This window comes from Cucumis melo, chromosome 7 (genome assembly GCF_025177605.1).
Source record: "Cucumis melo cultivar AY chromosome 7, USDA_Cmelo_AY_1.0, whole genome shotgun sequence".
Lineage (NCBI taxonomy): Eukaryota > Viridiplantae > Streptophyta > Magnoliopsida > Cucurbitales > Cucurbitaceae > Cucumis > Cucumis melo.
Window position 1 is genome coordinate 2,833,144 of NC_066863.1, and position 23,557 is coordinate 2,856,700.

Sequence of the window (23,557 nt, forward strand, 5' to 3'; positions counted from 1 at the left end):
ATTATGGATTATTTTCATAGATTATATTTGAGATTTCTGTCTACTTTGTTATTATGTTCTTTACTCACCTTTCTTTTCCACTTTATTTTTGGAAAAAAAAAAAAAAACCCCCCCCCCACCTTCCTTTTTTTTCTTTTTTAAGATGTTGGTTTCGATTTTTAAACACGTTTTGTAAAAACTTATAAGTAGACTGTAAAATATGAAAACTATTTTCTAAAATAAAATAGGATAACATATTTCTAAATATAAAAAAAGAAAAAGAAAGAGTGAGTGAGTCAATGAGAGTGCATTGATTAAACAATGGTGGTGGAGATTCATGAGGAAAATGGTTGGAAGTTCCACTCAATGTTTTCATTTCATGGATATCTTTGTTCTACAAAATTGGGCCTCTAAATCCCCCTCTTCCTTTTCTCATTCTTTTGTCTTTTCTGTTTTCAAAACACCCAAAAAAAAAAATAATTAATTAATTAATTTCTTATCAAAACTCTCAATTATATTATTTCTTATCATTTTCATTTTCCATCCTCACATTTTCAAATGCTTTGCTTTGTCCTTTTTCAAGTCCTATGGGATAGTTTGGTATGCCTTTTGAACTGTATAAAAGCTGCCCCATACTCCATATTTTCAAAACTCTTTTTGGAATGTGGGTTTGCCCCCACACATATCATAATTCATCATTTCAATCCCCTTTCCCCCATCCAAGTTTTATTCATTTATGGAATCTTTTTCTACTTTTAACCTTCCTTAATTTCGCGATAAATAGTTTTGTTTCTCCCGTGCATACTTCCTAAATCCAATATATTACTTTCTAATTTTATAACTCAACTCAACGTCTTAACCATCTCTAAAATTTGAACCACAAATCTCACGGTTGTTAACATATTGTGCTTGTTTTGACATCGAAGAACAATTTCACTTTACTACTTTTAAATATGTCTTTTTATGTTAGGTTTTCCATTACAATATCTTTTAAGTATCTTATGATGTTTTCACTTTGTATTTACCACTCACGCTAGTACGAACGACGTAGGACCTATATCAATTATTTAGTTATATATATATATATCCATATTTTGAGCCTTTGTATGGTTCCAAATAAATTGGTTGTTTTCTTTCAAATCATGGTTCATGAATTGTATACTAAAGACTAAAATGAAAATAGTATGAGATATAAACCTAAAATCTTCATGATAATATTGTTTTTAGCTTCTACTAATATAAAAATATTGCTAGACACAATCAAAGTTACTGAAAATCATAGAAAGCATTGGAAAGTGTGAGTAATCGAAGATATAACGAAAATGAGATCGTAAGATGTAAAAACAGTTGGATTCAAAACTATTAGAACAAACAAAGTTTTATGTTAAAAGTTGAACCTAAAATGTTTAATTCAACACATGTGTTTTGTTATGCTGAAAAAGAAAAACATCAAATTCCGTTGTCGATCACCCAAAGGAATCGAAAAAGAAAAGAAAAGAAAAGTATTGTAATTTACAAGTCAAACAAATACGATTCAAAGTGGGAGCGAAAAGAACAACCTCAAATGAAAGTCAATTTGGTGGTGTTATCAGTTTTAGAGATGTCATGTGAGTTATGAAAATGTTAACCACTTCACAAAAAGTTTCTTCAATTAGATTGATTCCAAAGGGTTGGGTTGGAATTTAGGCTGTCTTTGGCTAAATTATGATGAAATTATTAGGCAATAAGTTTGTGTGTTCATGTGCCTCTGTTTTGATATCTATTAATTTAGGAGGGTCGAGATAAATTTCTATTATTTAGTCCACAAGTTTCAATGACTTTTCATTTAAATGATTAGAGATTTCAAAATACTTTAGGATAGATTTGGATAATATTAATGCACAAAGTAATTACTAGCGGATTAATTACACTTTTGGTTTTACCAAACTTTTCTCCTAATCTTAAAATTGAACAATCTAACGAATTTCTCTTATTTTTATGGGGTTTTCCATTTTAATATTAATTTTGAAGTATCATTTTATAATATATTGTAATATAATGTATATTTGAAATCAAAGATGGTAGTACAAAGTGATTATGCACTTTTGTTCATTTTGCTATTTTTAAAAGCGATTTTTATATATATATATATAAATAACTTAAACCTTTTTAAAAACCAAGTTTGAAAGCTGAAGCTAATTTTTGGAAACAAAATTAGAGTAAAAATGAAGTTTTGATTTTGTATAATTTAACTTATTTATGTATTAATGTGTATTGTGTTCGTAAGCACAATGAATTGATTAGTCAAAATATATTCCAAAATAGAACGGCAAATAAACGACAAATCATTTGAATTGAAAACAAACAACTTTGTTAAAAAGATGGAAACAACGTATTTGGGAAAATAATAACTAAATAAGGAGAGTATGAAATGGTAACAGTAGGGAGTTTTTAAATAGCAAATTATACCAAAACATTGACAAAACTATAGCAAAATCTCAAATAAATATTGATAGTATTCATAGTGTATAGATCCTAAAGTTTCGCTATATCTATAAATATTTTCAACAATTTTAACATTTACAATAATAAATCCCTATCGATTAACTTTGACTTTTTTTTTTAATTAAGCAACCAAAGTTACTTTGTATTTAAAATGATTGATAATAATTTATGATTGGTGTGATATTTTTATACCAACTTAAACCTAAACTATATTTTTATAGAATTTAAAGTTTTGCTATATTTTATATAAAATTTTCAACTTTTGTCGTTTACAGTAATTTTCTTAACTTTTATCCTAAAAAAATCCATTGTAGGGTACTCTTGGAACATCAATGATATAAAAATAATGACCTCAAAAGATAATTAATTAAGATAGCTTGGTTGGTTAAGTTTCCTTTTATAGAACCCTTCATTAAAAGATAAAATTAATAGCATTAGAGTTCAACAAATTAAGGATGACTTGTAAGCTCAAATTTATTGCCATTTTAGTTAACTCAAGTACAATTCATAAACCAAAGTGGAAAATGGATTGCATATATAACTTTATATTTGATAGAAGTCTCTCATTCTATTCTAGCTAATGAGATCATACATCAAACTAGAATTACGTTTCTGTTACGTGCAAGATAATTCAATCCTCATTTGTATGAACGCAACGTAATACAATCAAAGGTAGAACTCAACTTTCAGATCAGGTTGGTAACGAAAATAATCACGAAAAAAGTGAGCAACAGGAAAACAAAATTTTGGTGGTGAGTGTTGCCGCTACACATAGTCGTTGGAGGCATTGTTAATCAATAGTCTAGAGATAGAAGAAAGGAACAAGATAAAAGGAGGACTATTGATGATTATTTATTGATGCAGACAATGGGAACTTGCATATAAACTCAAAGATGTTGAAGTTATTTATTTGAGAAAAATAGTCTCTCTTCTCAAGCTTTATTGTACATTCCATTCCACTATGAAAAAAGAGACTCACATACCAGCTCTTCAAATTTCTGAGAATGATTGAATTGTTTTGAACCCATGATTGTCTGGAAGAGGAGCGTTTCCAGGTCGAATGGATATATTCACATCCAATCCTGCAAAAGCGAACAAGTTTGATATGGTTTGTAACAAAAAACAAAAGTAAAGAAAGAACGCCATAGGGATTAATCCTTGACGTGGGGATTCTCTGTTTGATTAAATTTCATGAACTAGGAAAAGCATTCTTCATCCGGACGGATTCTTTCCTTAGTAGTAAGTTGTTAAAAGTCAGATCAACAGTAAACACAATACTGTATATGCAAATCACTGATGGATTTGATGTTCGTACGGTCGTCTCAATATTTCATTATCAGAAGTTTGTTAGGAAGGTTTGGAGTTTATGATCGTTTCCTTCATCATGATGCCTAGCAGGGATGGTATTATTTCTTAAACTTGTCTCATGACAAGACAATTACTCTATCACTATTTATTTTTAATCATTTTAAACCAACAATACCAAGGAGATGATGACTCTTACAACCAGATGTTTATAGAACACACCATAAATCCAAAACGTTCAAGAAGATGTTGGATACCTGCTGCTTTTGCAGCTACAGCTTCCTGGAAAACATCAGTGACAAACAAAATTTCCGACGGCTTATCGACTCCAACAGACTCTCTGATCTCAACATAACTGCGCGTTTCTCTTTTGTTCCTGAGAGCATGGAAGTAATAGTATGTATGAGAGTGTAAAGACGTATTTCTGTCCTAAAAGGGAAAGTATCAAAAGTAAAATTAGATTTTACCCCACGGCGGTATCAAAATATCCTGACAAATATTTTCTCAGATCCCCATATTTTGTGTTTCCAAATAGAAGCCTCTGTGCCAACCTACTACCGCTCGAGTAAATATATACCTGCAAAAATAATTTTATTACCCCATTCATGGTTAACAGTCATGTCAGAACAAATGGTGGAGAAACTTGAACTCTCCATACATTGCAAGAATTATGAGATAGTACAAGAAATAAAAAAAGACAATCAAAGGAGAGCATAGAAACTTTGGATGTAGTTATACTGCTTTGGTTACCTCCTCGTGTGTTAGTAAGATGCTGCATGTAATTCCAGATACTAAGCCATGAGAGCAAAAGAAATTGAATTGAAGTGAAAAATATACAGATGAACGAAAAGAACTTTCATTTTTTGAGTTATCTGGCTGATTATTAATACGATAGGGAGTATTATTAGTACGACAGGGAGTTAACCATGAGTAAAACTAACTTTACAGTATGTAATCACGCAAATGGCGACATTATATTAAGCTCCCAGAATTGTATAAGGAAATTTTAGAGCTAAGGGGTTGTATTGGAAACTAAAATCAAATGTGTTAGTACTGAAATAAGTAGAAGACATGGAGGAAGTGAATATTTCAAGAGCAATTCATTATAAACCATCAGCACTCCAGCAGTATTCAGGGATGAAGATTCATTTATCATTGGATGACAAAAATCAGAAAACTACAGGAATACAAAAGTAGATATTACTGGAATACAGGTCAAGGGCTCAGTAGATTCCATCTAAAAATAGTAGTGACCGTAATTTAAAAGATATAGTTTGCATGGAATGAGTTTGATATAACTTTTGAAGAATTACTTTTAGAGATACTTAATAAAACTTCATGGTGCTTGGTCAAATGTTAAAATTCTTATTCATGTGCTTTGAGATGTTAATTATACTTTTCCAGAAAGTGATCATAGAAAATGTTGCTGCGTCAATTTATAAAGAAGAAGAAAACATGATGGAGCAGAGTAGTTATAGCCATATTAGAACTTGTTAGAACTCAAGGACACGGTTGTACAAACTATAAAACAGTAAGGCCGTATAATCAAAACTTGTAATCATCAGCATTGTAACTGTGGAAGAGAGAAAAGTGTATACTGTACAACCTTTGTGCCCAGGGCGTGCCATCTTTCCAGAGCTCTCGGTACATCCTCAAAAACTTCACCTTTCAATTCATTGTTCTCAAATCCAGTTAGCCATATATGACCCTAACAAAGCTGGAGGTTAGTTCTTGTTCTGTAAAAGTTAGCAATTTTCTTCACTATTTATTTCTGCTTACTTGCAACTGTTTTAGAGCAGGAATCTTCCTGTCAGCTTTTATCATGGCTTCTACGTTCGCAACTATAGCTGCAATAACTTCCTCTTTCGCAGAATCATCAAGAGGAATAGGCACAGCACCAACAACGCCTTTTTCCAGATCATCTTGCACCTGCAATTGGATTCCCAAAGTTACTCTCCAACACAGGTCAAACTGAACGATTTATAACTATGGTCAAACTTTGCTTTAATACTCTGGAATTTTCGAACTTGTAAGAGAACCATGTTGAATTTTGAGGCTGTTTCTCTAAATAACAAGGCATTTCTTCTTAATGAGTTCTCCATTTTGTCATACATTCATTCTTCAATATTTGAATTAAGTTTCTTAAGACAATTGTTTTAAAGTGTCCTAATCCAACACCAAAAGTGTTTTGTGACCTTGAATCCCCGAAAAGAACTATCTCACCTGGGATATCAACAACTTAATATCTTCTTTAGTCTCAGCAGTATCAAATGTTAGAGACAAATGTTTGTGGACATTGTCACGAGCATATGGAAAAAGAACATCGGTCACAAATGATATCGGAGTAGTAGTTCCTTCTATGTCAAGAACAATGCAACGCTGCAGAAAAAATATCAAAAAAAATGAATTGAATTTTAGAGTTACAAAATCAAACTCAAGAAAATAATTAAAGAACAATTTAATTTAACAGACATGTAGGTACACACTCTACAGTCAACACAGAGGTTGTACTACAATCAAATTGCCCAAGTGTATAGATTATATCGAAGCTATAACCTTCAAAGATGCTTCACCATTGCAACCACCTACTGCAACTTCTTTGACTTTCTGAATGGGACCATGATTTGGAGTAGACCAGTCAAGGCCCAATTGATAAAGCTTGATGGCCACATCAAAGAGATAGTGGTAGCATTCAGCCTGAAAAAATGAGTGGACTTAAAAAGAGTGTGAAAGAATATTGAACTTAAACATCTTCTCTTGCCTTCCATGTCGGACCATTATTGTATAAAGCTGGACATTTTGAAGAGTAAGCAATGATTCAGATTTACAAATCATATTTTCTGAATGTAAATAGGATCTTAAAATGCAGAGTATACGTCATCTTTCAGTGTTCAAGAGTACAGCTGGAGAAAACTTCAAAACCAATGGGGTAGCAGGAACCATTTTATTTTGAAATCAAGCGATGTCAAAAATACCGACTTGGCCCTAAACTACCATGTATAACAAACCTGTGTTTTTGCATGAATCCACGAATCCCCCCATACATAAATGCCATGGTTTCGAACAAGCACAGCAGTTGTTTTCGGGTAGGCTTCAATCTGTAGAAAGCAAAGGAAATTCCATTAGCCCATCAAATGTGGTCTACTAGTGAAATGAAGATTTTAGAACAAAATAAACACTTGCCAGCGTATGCATTAATGAATCAATATCAATAATTCCATCATTTTCATTTAATGACATAGTGGTTAATACGTAGGAAAATAATGTTGATCATTACTCAAAAGATACACTGATAAGTATGGTCAAGTCACCCAACATACACTGATACACATAGGAACTTTATCAATTAGTAAATTGATTTTCAAATAAAAGACTGTATTAGTCTATCATTTGTTCATAATTGGTCCCTTTTCTAATTCTCCTCAAAGTCTTGTCACAATAGGAGACAAACGAGAAAAACCAGCAGATAAAATTTAAGTTTAAAAGATTAGAACTACTTACTGCTTTAGCTAGAGATTCTGTGAGCTCATACTCATAAGCTGTATTTTCTATTATTGGGATCACAAGTTCATCATAGTAACCATGCCCTTTGATTCCTTTAATCATTTCCATATGAGTAATCTGCAGCAATAACAATAATAACAAATAAATCGAGAATTCAACAGGAAACAGATCCATAATTAACAGAAAATTAAAGATATTCCTGTCTTCATGATAGAATTTCACATGTTTGTGGATTATATTTCAGTGTGTCGCACGACTATTCTTCAAAACTACTCTAAGGCTGATACGCTCAACAAGTTTATATGCAACTGTAAGATTATGCTAGCTAAAAGGACAGTTAATTTGGCCTGATTTGGCCTAGCTCTCATATCTTTAATGTTCTCTTCAAATGAAGATAAACATCAGTAGAATTTAATTTTGTAATATTTTATTATTAAATCTTAGCCTAAAGATTACAACAGGTCCTTTCACACAAATAACGATAACTATTAATTTTGTTTAATAGATCTGAATTCAAGGTTAAGTTTCAGAGTTATTGTAGAATTGTCCATCTTACGACCAAGTTTCTACATAGAATTATTAAAAAAATCTCTCACAAGCTCACAACTACAATAATATATTCCCATGTGATCATCACGGCATTTTGCATTATACTATATTTCTTTCCAAAATATTTAGCTTATATATATATATATATATATAGAAAACACAAATTTCATTGAGAAAAAATGAAAGAATACAAGGCATACTATTTGCAAAATATTTAGCTTACACCTACAGGCATTTTTACAAATCCAGATAGCATTCACGGTAGCATCAACCAAAGAATATCTAGTCCAACGAGCTGGAAATAATTCATATAAAAGGCAGTTCATCGTCATATAGCCTTCATCTCGTTCCCTTGAAGCAATATTAAGCGTGTTACATCCAGTTTTCATACTTTCTCTTACAGTTCTTTACTATTTGAGATCACGAGAGTAACTACATGATTTTCATCATACAGTCATAGCCTTCATCCAGATTCAAAGAACGTAAGCAGATCTGGACAACAGTGGGCATGAACTGAAAAATTTTGTGGGATCGAGCATACACAACATCCACCCTTGTAAATAAATACTGAGAAGTGAAAACTCACTCTAAATTCCTTTGCTGATGGATTGATCATTGTTGCAAGGCATGATTCTATCCCATGACTGTGAATAACAGCTCCAGCATCACGCATTTGATATGCCTGGATTGGACGGGGAGGAAATATGGAAAATTATCAGATATTAATCTAGAAACTGCTGCACAATCAAGAATCAAAAGGTAGAAAGTGGTCAGCCTGATTGAAGAAGTCAGTAAACCTTTACTTTATAGTTAAACTTTCTGGTTAATGCAACAAATGTTGTGTATCTAATAAGGAAAGGGACCAAGGTATTTAGCTTCATGCAAGAATATTTTTTAAAGGAAAATTTTGGTGATGAAAGGAAGAACAGAAAAAGGCAATAGCCAGGTTGCATTCTTTTTGGAAGAGGAAAAAATGAGAAAGAAACAACACTGAATTGTAAAACGTAATCCAGCTTATGAAGATAAGACATTTTATTATCTTCATTATAGTGGTAATTCTAGCCCAAAAGGTTCAGTTCTCTGCCAGCCTAGTATGCTATCACTGCAAAAATTTTAATCGTTTTGCAATTACCAACTGACTGATGCTATGCCAGATTATCTTTCCGCAAAAAGAGATTTATTTGTGTACCCACTGATTAAAAATCTTTGACATTGTCTCCTACATATTATCATATTATACATACTTGAAAAATAGATATACACACAAAAATGCACAGCTCTCAGAAGTTTAATCGAATTGACGGAAAATGTTAGTAATGTGCCATCTGATTACATGAATGAAATGAACAAGAATTCAAAGATTTTGAAACCAAAACCTTCATAAAAAGAGGACCACAGTCCGAACATTTTGGAGGCTTGTGTGGGTATGGCTTCACGGTAGGAGAAGATAAGACAGAACCATCCGGAGATAACACATACATGTCCTCCGGCACCATTCGCTCCTTTTGAACGCCTATTAATGAGTGATACATTGGTATGAGAAGAGAACCATCCCAGATAGCCAATATATACAAAAAAAAAAAAAAAAAAAAAAAAAAAAAAGAACATAAAATTTCAGAGTCTAAAGAGACATTATGACGAAGAATTCGACACAAAAATCATGGTTTATCAAGGAAAAGAGGTAGCAAATGACAAGGTATATAACTGAAAATACACAATAAGCATCTTTAAAACTGAGACTAACAGAACCATCCTCCAGACAGTCAGATACCCTTCGCATAAAACATGGGCAAATAAGGAAGCCATGCTAGAACACACAATATCCCAACATAAATAGTCTAAGCTCAAGTAATTAGCTTAAAGAGTAACTAATGAATGCAGCTTAGAGCACATAAATTGCAAACCAGGGACTAAACCAAACAAACAAATGAGGTAACAAAACAAAAAACACTACAAATCAGAAAATCTGAAGGAAAAAGCGAAAGAGGGATGCATGTAACAAACCAGAAGGAGACATGACGACGAGCTGATTCTGCTTGGGAATAGCATCATCGTGGACCTTGATGGTGATACTACCGCCAGTTCCAGAGACCCATCCAAGCCCGTAAAAATGGCGGCACAGCTCTGCAAGTAAAGCCTTAGTTTCATGGACCCCCTTACTTTCCAAGAAATCAGGGGATATCTTAGCCCTCTTCTCTCCGTTCACACCCACATCTGATGCCGTTGCCATGAAGAGCTATTTCTATGTTAAAACGGAGAAGCTCACCGAAAAAATAGGTGGTTTAGCTTGAAATGAAAAAGTGTTTAACTTTAATAGACGAAAAATTAGAAGCGAATCGTGAGTGGAATTGTTTATTCCTCTTTGTTAGCCCAGTGTACAGAGAAGGCAATCAGAGCACTGCGCTTAAAGGTGAAGCAGCCATAGTTTTGACCCTTTTGCTGACCGAAAGAAAGATTAAATTTTTTGAATTGGGATTATTGGCATGTTTTGTTCTACTTTTTCTTCGGTTTCATTCGTTGCACTGCAGTCGATTCTTTGATTCTTGGCGATTTGTGACGAAACTGATTTGTGGGTTCACCAAATTCTATTTGGACGGCTCAATGGTCCAGACGCTTAAAACGGGTAACTCGATCAAAATTATAGAATTGTTTGGTCGAAAGTTTTCCCATTTCTTCTCATCGCTTGATCAATGCACAAGATATCGAAAATATCAAGAAATACCCTCACGTCTCTCACATAACAACTTCCTTTAAGATGGAATAAAGTAAATTTTTATCCTTTTTCACATCCATCCAACCTCAAAATTCTTTGAAATTTTTTAAAAGTCTTTCGATCACGTAGTATAAAGTAGGAGACTCGAGCACTCTTCAACTATATATATATATAACTTAAATGATAATATCACCTAAATAGTTCAGAGATAAAATTACACCTAACCTCGTACCTTACATTTCTTTCTAAATTATTCTTACTAAATTATAAAACAACATCAAGGAAATTTGTGATTCTGCCTTTTGATAACTCTAGCTATCGTATTTTGTTTGATTTGATGTATTTGATTGGAACTATTTCAACTTGTTTTTTTTTTCTTTTTATAGAAAAACACGATCAAACATTGTACTACAAATACTTATATTTTATATAGCGTCTCATCTAGAAAATTTATAATTCCACCTTTTGAGCCGATCAAATATTGTTGTAATGGTAGCTAAATCGAGCATCACTTGATTAGTATAAAATATACGTTTTACTGACTAATAAGTATGAGGTTCGAATGTTCTTGCTTTACACTGAACTGAAAAAATGTATGTAAATAATCTAACGATGAAAGTAAACGCATATAAAACAAAATTACTGTATCGAGCGGTCATTGTTCTAACGTTAAAGTAGATTAATATTAACTTTATGTCAACCTACTTTCATTTGTGGTATTCTATTCACTGGATTAACAATTATAGATAACAACAATGTGGCGTTTTCCTTGCCATTTTCCTTGATCTTTTTCTGGAGCTTATGGCATATTTTATATATCCTTAATCATTGAAAGGTGATAAAATATATAAGCATAACTTATCAAGTCAATCTCATGTCACCAATGTAGGAATTGTAGGAATTCAAATCATTTTATCTCATGTTTTTTTTTTTTTTTTTTTGTTGATTTGGAAGATGGAGGGGAAAAAAACAATGATTTAGTCCTTAAATTGTGATTTTGTATTAATTTTCTATCAAATACTTTTTATTTTCATTTAAATTTAACCTTAAATTTAAAAAGATATTGCAAGCTTTGACCTTTTTTTTTTGCAATTTCTACATATTCACCTACTTGCGTCAAACAAAAAAACACACTAATTTTGATCATCTCAAAGTAACTTTTGCACAAATTAAGTTTGGTCAAGACTCAAATAAAATTATGGAATAACTTTTCTAAGATTTATAAATTTCAACAAAAAGTTCACAATAATATCGAATCTCTTCGAATTTTATAATAAGTGTATACACGAGTATGATTGGGTTGAGTTTTAGAGATTTTCTAGACCAATCCGATTGAGTTGGTCAAATTGCGACTAAAATGACCAAAATATGATTTTTAATGTAAAATTTGGTATGAATTGGATTCGGTTGTCGAACTATTTATTTATTTTCTTTTATTTTTTAAATATATTTTTTTATTGACTTAAAATACTTAAATTTCATACCATCAAAATCCAATATACCTATTACAAACTTAATAATAATATGTTTGAATTATAATATGTATAAGTTATGATATATATAATTTAATAATATTAGAAATTCATATTGGATTTGGTCCATTCAAATTTTAGAAAATGTACTCCATACCAAACCCAAAAATATATATCCAAAAATTCAACCCAATCTAACTATTACAAATTGGGTTTGATAGTTCGTATTATTTGAACTGATAAAAAATTAGTTTCATTTTAATTAAACACTTAACCTTAAAGGCTACATTGTAAAAATTACCCTCTAACCTCCTCTTCTATTTTAAAAATACCTAAACGTATTTAAAGTTAAAATAATATTAATCAACTTTCATTGACTTGAATGTAAGAATTCATAGAAGTTTCAAATATAAATAAGGATTTCAAATAATGTAATAGTAATCTAATAATCCAAATTTTTGTTTTAGGTCTCAAGTTTATTTGAAATTCTAAATAATTTTAAATCGTAAAAAACAACAGATTTAACAAACTATTTACAAAATATATAAAAAATTCAGATTTTATCGATGATAACACTCAATGATAAAAGATTATCAAATTTTATTATCTATAGAAATTATAAATATTTTAGTTTATTTATAAAAGTTTAAACATTCATTTTGAAACAAACCTACAAAGGAAATACAAAAGTTGACATTTTTACGAAATGAATTACTTGTTAGTGAGGAGCCGTGGTGGGTGGTGGTGAAAGAGAAGAAACCCATCTCATAAAACCCATTTCTTAGGATAACCCCATCCTCATCATTTTTCTTTTCTTTTCACATTATTTTGATTTGATTAATCCCACCTCTATCCTTTCTCTCTGCTTCCATGTCTGAAACAGCCCGTCTGCTGAAGAAATTGAAGAAATTCGCTGACTTTCAGTACAAGGTTTTCACTACTCGATATGGGCAGAAAGTCATTGATGTCCTCGAGTTTCCATTTAACGTCGTTTTATCTCCTTTCACGCTTATTTTCGACATTGCCGGCTCAGCCCCTCGTGGCTTTGGTGTCCCCGAGCTAATTTCCAAGCTCTCATATGCTTCAATCTTTGTAAGTTTTCCAAACTTTGTTTTCTTCCAATGTCACTAATTAGCTAAGAACTAGACGAAATTCCAAGACTTTAGTGTGTTTGAGAGAGTGCGAATTCTGGGAGTGGGAGGTTTTGCTTATCTTATAACAAGATGGTGTAAGTTAGTTGTATCTTTTTAGTTGATTTTATAACCGACTTCTTTCATGCACTGTGTTGTTGCTTAGATTGGTCATCTGGATTTGTGTTGTACTATTAATGTGTCATATGAATCCTGAGATAAATTGTGAATGGCCTAATTTTTTTTTATCTTGTTGAAGGGTCTGCTGTTCTTTACTGTCATTCTTTTTGTTTTTTAAAATTTTTGGAAGTTCGAACGGGGTCTATAAATTTTGAGGTACTATCAACTTTTTTAATGTTGTTGTCTCTAACTCTGGTTATTGCAGGCTATTGCTTCATTTGGAACTTATGATATTGCGCTAGACCTAGGAAGGAAAGTTGTATGTCAGAGGTGCCTCCTGTTACCATCTTGAATCTCTTTCATGGTGAATCTTAGGGATAACTATTTTGTTTCACTTCAAAAATCAAATGAAAAGATTATTTAGTTAAACTGTAGAGTATCTACGTGATATGATGTGCGCAAGATCCTATTTTCTTTTTGGTAATTATTCAATCTTATATAATTCGAACGTTTTTTTAGTTGCAATTATTCCAAAAGCTTGAAGTCTTAGAATTTTGTTTTTCTGTTCTCTGCTTTTGTTCAGTTCAGACCTTTGTAGGGTTTCCTCTTGTACTTCCATTTGTTAGTTTTTCATAAAATAATAAATAAAAAAAATTAGAAAGGTTGCTTCGTAGCTTGTTTTTATAAGCTGGTTGGTTAAACAATGCTTAGTTTGCAAAGTAGATGTACAACTGGGGTTATATTTCTACCTTTTGTGTTTGTTTGTACTTGTACTTTTTTGTTCCATGTCTGATCATTCTTAGATAGTTTGGTCTTTTTGCAGGAACTGTCAAACCTGCAATGGATGGCAAGCCATGCGGTGTACCAAGTGCAGAGGGTCAGGGATGGTGAACTACCAAGTGAAGAACTATGCGTTGAGAAGGTAACCCACTTCCTATTCACTTTCGTCTCGATTGGAACCACTTAAATTATTTTTCACAAAAGGAGTCCTTGGCAACTCAAGTACCTCAAATTCATAGCTTAATCTTTCTATTCCAATACCTCAATTCAATTCATAACTTGAATCTTCCTGCAGTGGAGAGAAGCCAACACCAGAAAGTATTGCAGATGCCATTGCAGAGAATCGGGCTGAGTTGATTCACCTTCCTTCCACTTTGGATCTTCATACACCACTGCCATCCAAAGATTGCCCAACATGTGATGGAACAGTGAGGACAATATCTCCATATTCTAATAACCACACGCTAGACATTCAAAATAGTATATAAACTAAAAAATCCAGTTGTAGTCCTATAACCTAATTAGCATCTTGTTATGGGTTTTTGGATCCTTCGGAATCTTGCTGCTTGCAGAGGAGTCAATGACTATAAGATGCATACCCTTTTTGCTTTATATGTGGGTAGTTATTCAAATAATTTATTGCAATGTAACTAAGGGGGTGGGGGCTCAACCATATCACAACCTATTGGTACTTACACAAACAACACCTCATTTGCTATTATTACTATTATTACTTTTTTTTTTGGCTTGGATGATACTGAAGATATTAAAGAAAAGAAAGTGACTGTTGGACTTACGCTTGCAAACTCAGAATTCATTCTATGTATATGTTACAGGGAGTGATGCGCTGCCCTGAATGCAAGAATAAATTGCCATTGAGAATCTCAGCAGACGATGTAAGTTTCACGAAATTTTAAATCCATGAATTTACATCATACTTTATTATTTTGAAACTTCAACTACTTTCAATGTCTTAATGAGGCTGCATGAATTTTTGAAACTTTAACTTGTAGACTGCCTAGTCCCTTGTAGCCAGAGCTGAAAGGACGTAGAAGGGCTTGTTCGATGAATGTAGGATTGCATTGGAAACATTCTATTTGTTGAGCTAATCTATCTTCTGGTAGTTCTGAGGGGACGTGGCTTTTAGATTCAAAAGCTATTGATATTTATACTCCAAAAGAAAAATAAAATAAAAGAAAAAAGGGGTATTTACTTTTTTTTGTTAAAATAAGATTCAGTTTACTAAATACTTAGAACTGAAGGATGCAGTTGTACAACCTATAGAACAAAATACAAATTCGTCAGCCTAAGGGTGGTTATTCTTTAATGCTAAGAACTGCTATGGTGTAAAAGCATATGTTTATCCTTTTGTCTATTTAAATAAGACGGAATCCTTAGTCTGTTACTACTTTTATGCAGATCATGGAACCACCTTGGAAAGCATATAATGTTCTGAGAAAGATGGAATATCCATATGAGGTTATTATGCCTTCTTCACTTCTCTATGGTTATGATTTCTATGCCAGAGTAGTTTCTAAATAGAGAGCCAATCATTTTCTACGTTAAACTAGATTTTCATGAGCACACCACATTTGTATAATTGAATCACTAGAATGTAAATTACATTAGAGTAATTGCAATAGGAAACACTTTTAAGCTTAATAATTAAATTTACAACATTTTTTAAGAATTGCAAATATAGCAAAGTCTATCAGCGTAGACTCAATTGCCGATAAACCATATTAGAAATATGGCCTATCATTTATAAATTCCTATCTCTGATATGATCTGTTGCTGATAGACTTTGAGAGATGGTTTTAAATTTTGTTATATTTACACTTTCTTTTGCATTGTGCTATATTTGCTAATACTTTTGGCCAGATTGGCATACTTACAATTGCCCCACTATGCTCTTTTGTAATTATGAGCTTGCTTTATTTTTTTTTGGATTGGAGTCCCTTTCTGTAGGTACTAGATTACTAGGTAAGGTTGGATTCTTTTTGTGGAGGCTTGTTCTTTTGTATGCTCTTGTATATTCAATGAAAAAGGGGGAAACAACATCTAGGCCCATAATTGTTAAGATAATTTACACAAGAACATTTACTTTCAGTAGGAGTAGTTAAACTACCATGAAATTCATACTTAACTTCAATTCATTTGTGAGCTCAAAGTTTCGTTAAGTAAATCATAACCAACAATTAAATCACTAATCGACCTAAAAGCTTAAGCTAATGGAGTATGACAAATTTAAAACACCCCAACATTCCCTCTCATTTGTGGGTTGAAAATTTGCCAAAGGGCAAACGAGTTAAATTCAATATTAATTAGGGAAGAATAAATTTACAGGAAATTGAACACGGGTCCTTTTGCTTTGATACCACGTGATATCACTAATCAACTCAAAAGCTAAAACTGATGGGCTATGAGCGTATGACAAATTTAATATTACATCAACACTCTAACACCAACCTCGACAATCATTGCAGAATCAAAAATCAAATTTATCAAAAATATGTCAATTCATAAACTTTCCAGTGCACACTTAGGAAGTGGTTCATGACATTGGATGTTAATAACTTACTTGTAATTCTCAAGTGCAAAATTCTATCCAATGTGATTTATTATCATTATTACTATTACTATTATTATTATTATTATTAATTTTTTATAAGGAACAATGGGATTGTAACAATGAACTTTTCCAGAACTGATATGGTGCTTTAATTTATATGAAATCCAATTTCTATTGTTTATTGTTCCTTAGGATTGGAGTTTTTTCTGATGTTAGTATTGGACTCCTGTTTTTTATTGGCCTTTGTAGTCTTTCATCTTTTTCAATGAAAGTTCAATTTCATACCAAAAAACAAAAAAAAAGAAAACACAACCTTTTGTTCGGAACAATTTGTTCTTGAGGTGTGTAAATATCTTTATTATATAAAGACGATCTAGATGTGTGAATCTTCATCATATTTTATGTTTTGATTGAGCCTTTTGTATCTCAGCATTTAGTTCAGAGTATGAAGGACCCCAGTATTGCCACATTTTGGTTAATTACCTTCCCTCAAATTGTTGGTGGATTCAACTTTGATGATGATATCAAGCAAAAGATTTGGTGGCAGTACAAGGTCGGAACCAAATGCTTCCTGTTCTGTCAATTACTTTGAATAATTTTTTTTGGTTGGTATTGTCTTTTATTTTTCATAAAAATTATTAACCTGTGTGTATTGACATTATGTAGTAACAGAAGCATTTTTGCATTATTAATTATTTGAAATGCTCAACGGAAACTTCCTACCAATATTTAATTTTCAGTGTTTTACTTCTTTGAAGTGTTTATGTGTCTCTTATCTCTATTTGTTTTAGCAAATTGTTTTATTTGACTTGATTATATTGGTTAAACGGTAACTACTTTTATTAAATTCTTATGAGTCACATGGGCTTAGTTCTGCTACCTTGTTATAGTTCACGAGAGAAAAGACATCTTCTTACTCTTGAGCAAGAGCAAGACCATATCAGTCCTGAAGAAAAAATAAATTTGACATTTTATCCTCTGAACTTGTTAACTCAATTTAGTTTTTCGTCAATTTTTAACACATTCACAATCAGAATTTTTGTAACTCATGTAAGGTTTACTTGGAATGTGGTAGAAGATTTACACTTCAGTTATATGTAACATTTTCATGCTCGACACGTTATTTATTTATTTTTACTTTTGTCATTATTTTGTTGAACATGTTTTATTCAAGGTTGACTTTTTCAATTTGGTGGCATATTTTAAAATTACTAATATCACCTGGATAGTTGTTAATGTTTGTGGGTTGCATTTAGGAATCCATGCGATATGATCAACTCAGAGATGCTGTTGCTAAGCGGAAACCTGGATGGGAGTACTTACAAGAAGTATGAAAAAGTTTACTTTTAGCAATGTGATTTCTTCAATTATATGTGCTGGAAGTTGGACCACATATTTTTGCTTCTAAATTTCAGGGGATCAGCTGTTACCCTTTTGACCTTTATTATCCTGTCTTATGAGCATCAAATTATTGTTGTTCTTAGAAATCTCAAATCTTGAGCATAAATATTTTTTGCTAAAATAATCTTAAATCTTCTCTTCCTTCGCAAAAGGGACTAATGTATGCGACCTATATTTTGTCTTCATTATTATTATTACATATTGTAGGGTAAGCAGGGATCTAGAGTTAGTTGAGTGCGTGTAAGTGGCTGACAAAAACAAATACTGTCTCCTGCTTTTCCTGTCTTGTATGTTATGAACTTATGATTGTACTTTGCCTCGGAGAAAAGATGACTCATATTTGATTTATTGTTTTTATTAACATAATAATAACAATAATTTATTTGTTGATATATGCAATTCATAGGCCTTAATTTCCATAGACCCTGTTCGAGCCAGGGATGATCCTGTGGTCGTGAAAAACATTCCTTACTTTAAGGCCAAGAAAACACTTGAGACAGAAGTGATGAAGCTTGATCCTCCACCACGGCCGCAAAATTGGGGTGTATGTCTGAACTTCCTCCATTTTTAGCACACTTTAAGATCATTGAGTCATTAGCAATTGCAATTTAATTGGTTGGATGAATAAGTAATGTATTTGAAGAATAGAACACAGAGCCTACCTAGGCATTATAAATTTTGAGGATAAGAAAATGCTCCCTCTATTGGCTATGGATTTTGCTAATATCCTGTCTCTGGTTCAATGGCAGGACTTGGACCTTCCACTCAATTCATCTTCTTGGAGTCAGGATGATCTTAAAGACCCTGGAAAATTTTATGAAATGACTGTACTTCTTAATGCCCAAAGAGAAATTGCTGATAAAATCTTGGATGCACAGTGGGAAACGAAATGGCGGCAGGAAAAGGTTATTCACTTCTAAATCTCCGTGTTTTCCCTTTATGAAATGAGTAACTGGTACTCTAAGCACCAATTTCTTGGGTTGACTCTTCTTCTGAACCTAGTCATCAAGTAATGCTTCATTTATATACCTATATGAGTATTTGGGAAGGAACATAAGAAAAACATAATGGATAAACTTCCTTGTAAGTGATAACTAATTCATATGCACATGTTTATAACGTAACTTATTTGTCTCTAATTATTACCCCTTCTTTGCATTGTTAGACTGATAACCTCCTGTACTTCTTGCTTTAAACCGTCAATATACTTTGGATTTACTATTGTTATAATTTTATTGTCAGTTGAACGAGTTGTTGGAGGAAAAGCTGCGGCCTTATGTTACGAGTGCCAACAGCCATGTCCTTACAGCGCCAATTGTGTTGAAGTCACAGGACCCGGTTCAGAAGGTCCTACCCTTTCTTTTTCAACCGTTACATTTTGCCTCTATTTGATTTTATTGGATTAGCAAATGACACAAAGGCCCTCTACCGCTCCCTTTAGTACTTCAAATATTCTATCCACTTGAAGTACTGGATAACATAAGTTTCCCTTATTAGAATTTGTATATTCTTTCAATGCTAGTTAGTTCCCACCACATTTTTCATTCAACGTGGCAATTAATCATTGGTTCCCACTACAATGATAAGACCTAGGCCAGTTTCATTGGAGAGTTATTCCAAATAGGCACTTACTTTTGCTGAGATGAGCTGTTCAAATACCGTTTCTCTTGTTCTTTATTAAGCTTTAGTAACACCTGTGACTTACATGAACCTCCCAACTTTGTAGCAACCGTTTAGGCTCTGCTTTGCTTGATATGGTAACTATTTGGTTTTTGGTTTTTGATTTTTGAAACTTAACTGGCGCTACTTCCATCTACATTTTTCATGTTTTGTTTTCTAAATTCAGCTAAGAATTCAAGTGTTTAGTTGGAAATGATAAAAACCTTGGTAAAGAAGTTGTAAGAAAACAAACGTAATTTTAAAAAACCAAATAGTTATCAAATGGGAGCTTATTGGGCTATTTCATTTTGGTTCCTTCCATCTGCACCTCCCATTTTAAAGTGTATTAGAAAGAGAGTGAAGGAGGAATCGGCTTAGCGTGGCCTACAAGTTGTAAATGTGCTTCCACGGTACAGATTTATAGTGGAGCTTGTTGTTATAGTGCGAGTGTGTGCTGAATCGTTTTTGGTCTTGTACTGAATAGGGAGTTGGGAGTGGTAGGGGAGCTCTCGAATCTCTCTCAGCTTGCACCTTCCATGTTAATAAAAAGTATAGTTCCTTTTTAGAACTCATAGTTCCAATAATTAAATCCCAGCAATCTCTCAAAATATGTGAATTGATTGCCTTAACTTGAGTTGGTTTGCAATTACACCATTCTTTTTACTTGTAAATGTATGGAGCTGTTGCTGTTGCTCTCTATGATGCACTGTGCAGACAGACACTATAAAATAACAGATTTATCTCCTCACAGCAGGAGGATTTCATTTGACATGTTGAAAATTGTTTCAGAGAAACCGACGGCGATGGTTTTGGTTCTTTTGACACCGTCAAAGAGCATCGTGGGCATTCTAAGCTAGTTCTGAAACACAAGATTCTTGGTGACATTCTTTCATAAGGTACCTTGTCTCTTTTCTTCGAGTTATACTTTGTTATTTAAAGCTGCTGGAAACTGCACTTGGCACTTGCTATTCTGTGTCAGTGTCCCTGCCGCAGCCCCCACCCGGATAATAAGATATGAGGATGCCAGAAAGTTAGGAGAGAAGAAACTGGTGCTTAAGATTGCCCATTAGAACCTCTTCTTTTTGACCACTTTAAGTACTGGACTGTATTTGTCAAATTCTTGCTGTTCTATGTGTACTTTATCTTCTTTTAAGATCAAACTTTTTCTAAATGCCCTTTCTATATGCTATGTGGCTAAATCATATTACATTGTCAAAATTGATTAATCCTAATCCCTTTCTATATAGGGTATCACTGAATTTTTAAAAATATTTACAAATATAGTAAAATATCATAATTTATTTGTAATAGATTGAGATAGACCATTATCTCTTTCTGTCATGATACAAATAGTAGATTATCGCGATCCATGCTAGATAGTCGGTGAAATTTCGCTATGTTTTGTAAATATTTTGGTTTATTTTGTTATATTTGAAAATAATCAACCTTTTTTATCTTCCACGAAAATGACAATTTTTAGAGCATAGAGATTTAATCTTCATGATCTAAATTTAAAATTTGGCTATTTCTAAAGTAGTAATCTTTTTTCCTAGTCAAGGGGTTCTTTTCTCTACCTCACAAATAGCAGATGATATTTTTAAGGTATAAATTAACCCTTGGTTGTCATCTTTTGTTCAAAAATACTTTTATTTTGTGTAACTCTGATTTCTCATAAACGTTCTAAAACTTCATTTTTTTTTAGAAATATGAGAATGTTGACAAAAGAAATTGGGTTCTTATGATGATATCTCATTTGGAATAGAGATATGATCACATTGTTTTACGTCATGATCTCACACCTATTGTAGATTCAAAGTTTCTTATGGATTTTGCATCTAATATTCGGTTTGCATATTGTAACTTTTGAAATCATTCTTGAATCAAAGAGCAATGTTAAAAAATTGTTGTTTTGGAATTTATTGCCTTGATACGGTTGAGAAGTAAAATCAACGTTCCATTTTGAGACATTTGATGAAATTGAAATGATATGAAAACGATTAGTATTGTTTGCGAAAACGGTAAAAGATCGATGTGATTTGTATGCAAAACTATTCTTTAGTAGATGGATTGCATCACAGATGAGGTTGTTTGTTTCTTTGTTAATGTTCTTTTTCTTCTTTGGGAGATATGATATAAATGAGTTGTTAAACATAGTTTATGATCACCAACTTAAGATAACAATTCAATATCTCAAAGACTCAACCAATGTGAATTAAAGCTTTCAACCAGCTCAAAATTATTTTGATCAAATATAATTTTGCGATTCTACGTGGAATTTTATATGTAATATAGTAAAATATCACACACTATTAACGATAGATCGCTGTTGATTATTATCTATGTCTATTATATATATATATATATATATATAGCAATGTTACCGTTTTCAATTATATAGATAATTGGACATTTCAATTGTAGAATCGCCTTTGATAATGATCGTATGTGAAACACTCAGTACATTTTAACACTTACTAAAAATAGTGTTTGAAACATATTTTGAGTTTATTTTAAACACATTCTACTAAAAGAATTTATTATAAAAATTTCTTTAAGAAAAAACATGTCAAAGTTTAAAGAGTTAAAGAAAAGAAAATGTAGTTTTTAAAAAGTTGTTCTTGCTTCTTGAGAATTTGACTAAAAAGTATTTCTTTTAAAGAGATATTAGAAAAGTTTAATGAGCATAAGATTTCAAAATAGAAAATTAAAAACAAAAATATTATTGAACAAACCTTGGTTTTTGACGTGAAACTACCTTTATAACATTTTAGTCTATATATTTTGAAATTTATTCAATTTTGGATTATAGATTAGAAATATATATTTATTTAATTTTTTATACATTATAAAAATCTTAAATTTATTTTTCCAAAGTTAAAGTTGTTAAAAAATAATTCTAACGTAAAAAAATAATAAATTTTTAGAAGTTACAAGATAAATGTTCGCAAATTAAAAGTATAAAAGCCAAAGTGGTTAGATTTTGATAATATAAAATCGAAAGTTGATTAAGGTCCAAACGAAAGGGTCAAAATCATATTTTAACCGACCAATTTAATGGATAACCCACCAAAAATCTTACTTTAAACCAAGATTATATTATTTCTAAATATTAGTTACTCCAAAAAAAAAGTATTTGATACAAGAGGTTTAGGTATGGAACATTCTCAAAAGAAGAAAATGTTCAAAAATAAGCTTTCTAAAGTTATTTATAGCCTTATAAGAAAATTAACTTAAAATAATATTAATTAAACACCCATTAATCTAAATTAACAACTGGATTACTATTAGCAAAAAGAAAAAGATAAAACCTCAAACAAATATTTGTAATATTTAGAATATATAACTTTTAAGATATTTGTATTATCTTTGCACGTTCTTTTTTCATTGCTAAACTTACCAAATGCAATGAGAATGAATTAATGATAATTTAAAAAGTTGGGTTTCATGTGATTACAATTGGTGTTGTTTACTTATGTTTGGTATCCATACAAACACATGAGACCCACGTTCAAATCTGTAAAAAAATGAAGCAATCTGATTAAGGAGCAAAAGGTGATGAATCTATTTACGTCTTATTTTTACCATTTGGGATCGGGTTTGAGTTATGACTAGCATTATTATTATATTTAAAAATCTTTATTTTGACACTGTTACTGTTGACGTTATGATTTTGGTTAACCCAAATCATAACAAATAACGATAAATTTGACAAAATTCACAATTTTAAGTAAACGCATTATCAAACACAACTCAATTACATTTGCAATTACAGTTCATTACGATTGATTTATCAATCAAATTTTATTTTACTATTACACTAATTTTCATTACAAATTGATAAAAATGACTTTAATGTAATATATGTACCATCTCATTTTCCTTTTTAGTT

At 31.8% G+C, this 23,557-nt stretch overlaps 2 protein-coding genes across 6 annotated transcripts; one reads left to right on the forward strand and one right to left on the reverse strand.

Moving 5' to 3' along the window:
- Nucleotides 1–3,290: 3,290 nt before the first annotated feature.
- On the reverse strand, nucleotides 3,291–10,534 carry LOC103493479 (probable bifunctional methylthioribulose-1-phosphate dehydratase/enolase-phosphatase E1). Of its 2 annotated transcripts, XM_008454222.3 has the most exons (12): nucleotides 9,826–10,534; nucleotides 9,198–9,334; nucleotides 8,408–8,503; nucleotides 7,270–7,389; nucleotides 6,777–6,866; nucleotides 6,325–6,465; nucleotides 5,992–6,147; nucleotides 5,548–5,697; nucleotides 5,375–5,476; nucleotides 4,236–4,345; nucleotides 4,026–4,144; nucleotides 3,291–3,545 (listed from the first exon to the last, which is right to left on the reverse strand). In XM_008454222.3, exons 1-12 carry the CDS (start codon nucleotides 10,049–10,051, stop codon nucleotides 3,454–3,456), a joined length of 1,539 nt encoding a protein of 512 aa, XP_008452444.2. In that variant the 5' UTR covers nucleotides 10,052–10,534; the 3' UTR covers nucleotides 3,291–3,453. The 2 variants fall into 2 exon arrangements, with proteins under 2 accessions (XP_008452444.2, XP_050943885.1); XM_051087928.1 differs by lacking the exon at nucleotides 6,325–6,465 and having other exon boundaries at nucleotides 9,826–10,406.
- A 2,160-nt stretch (nucleotides 10,535–12,694) lies between these two features.
- On the forward strand, nucleotides 12,695–20,839 carry LOC103493478 (uncharacterized). Of its 4 annotated transcripts, XM_008454220.3 has the most exons (12): nucleotides 12,695–13,098; nucleotides 13,522–13,586; nucleotides 14,080–14,178; nucleotides 14,332–14,464; nucleotides 14,873–14,932; nucleotides 15,456–15,515; nucleotides 17,039–17,161; nucleotides 17,865–17,936; nucleotides 18,416–18,553; nucleotides 18,759–18,914; nucleotides 19,252–19,356; nucleotides 20,458–20,839. In XM_008454220.3, exons 1-12 carry the CDS (start codon nucleotides 12,877–12,879, stop codon nucleotides 20,488–20,490), a joined length of 1,266 nt encoding a protein of 421 aa, XP_008452442.2. In that variant the 5' UTR covers nucleotides 12,695–12,876; the 3' UTR covers nucleotides 20,491–20,839. The 4 variants fall into 4 exon arrangements, with proteins under 4 accessions (XP_008452442.2, XP_050943886.1, XP_008452443.2 ...); XM_051087929.1 differs by lacking the exon at nucleotides 20,458–20,839 and having other exon boundaries at nucleotides 12,726–13,098; nucleotides 19,252–19,801; XM_008454221.3 differs by lacking the exon at nucleotides 20,458–20,839 and having other exon boundaries at nucleotides 13,014–13,098; nucleotides 13,522–13,620; nucleotides 14,064–14,178; nucleotides 19,252–19,801.
- Nucleotides 20,840–23,557: the final 2,718 nt, after the last annotated feature.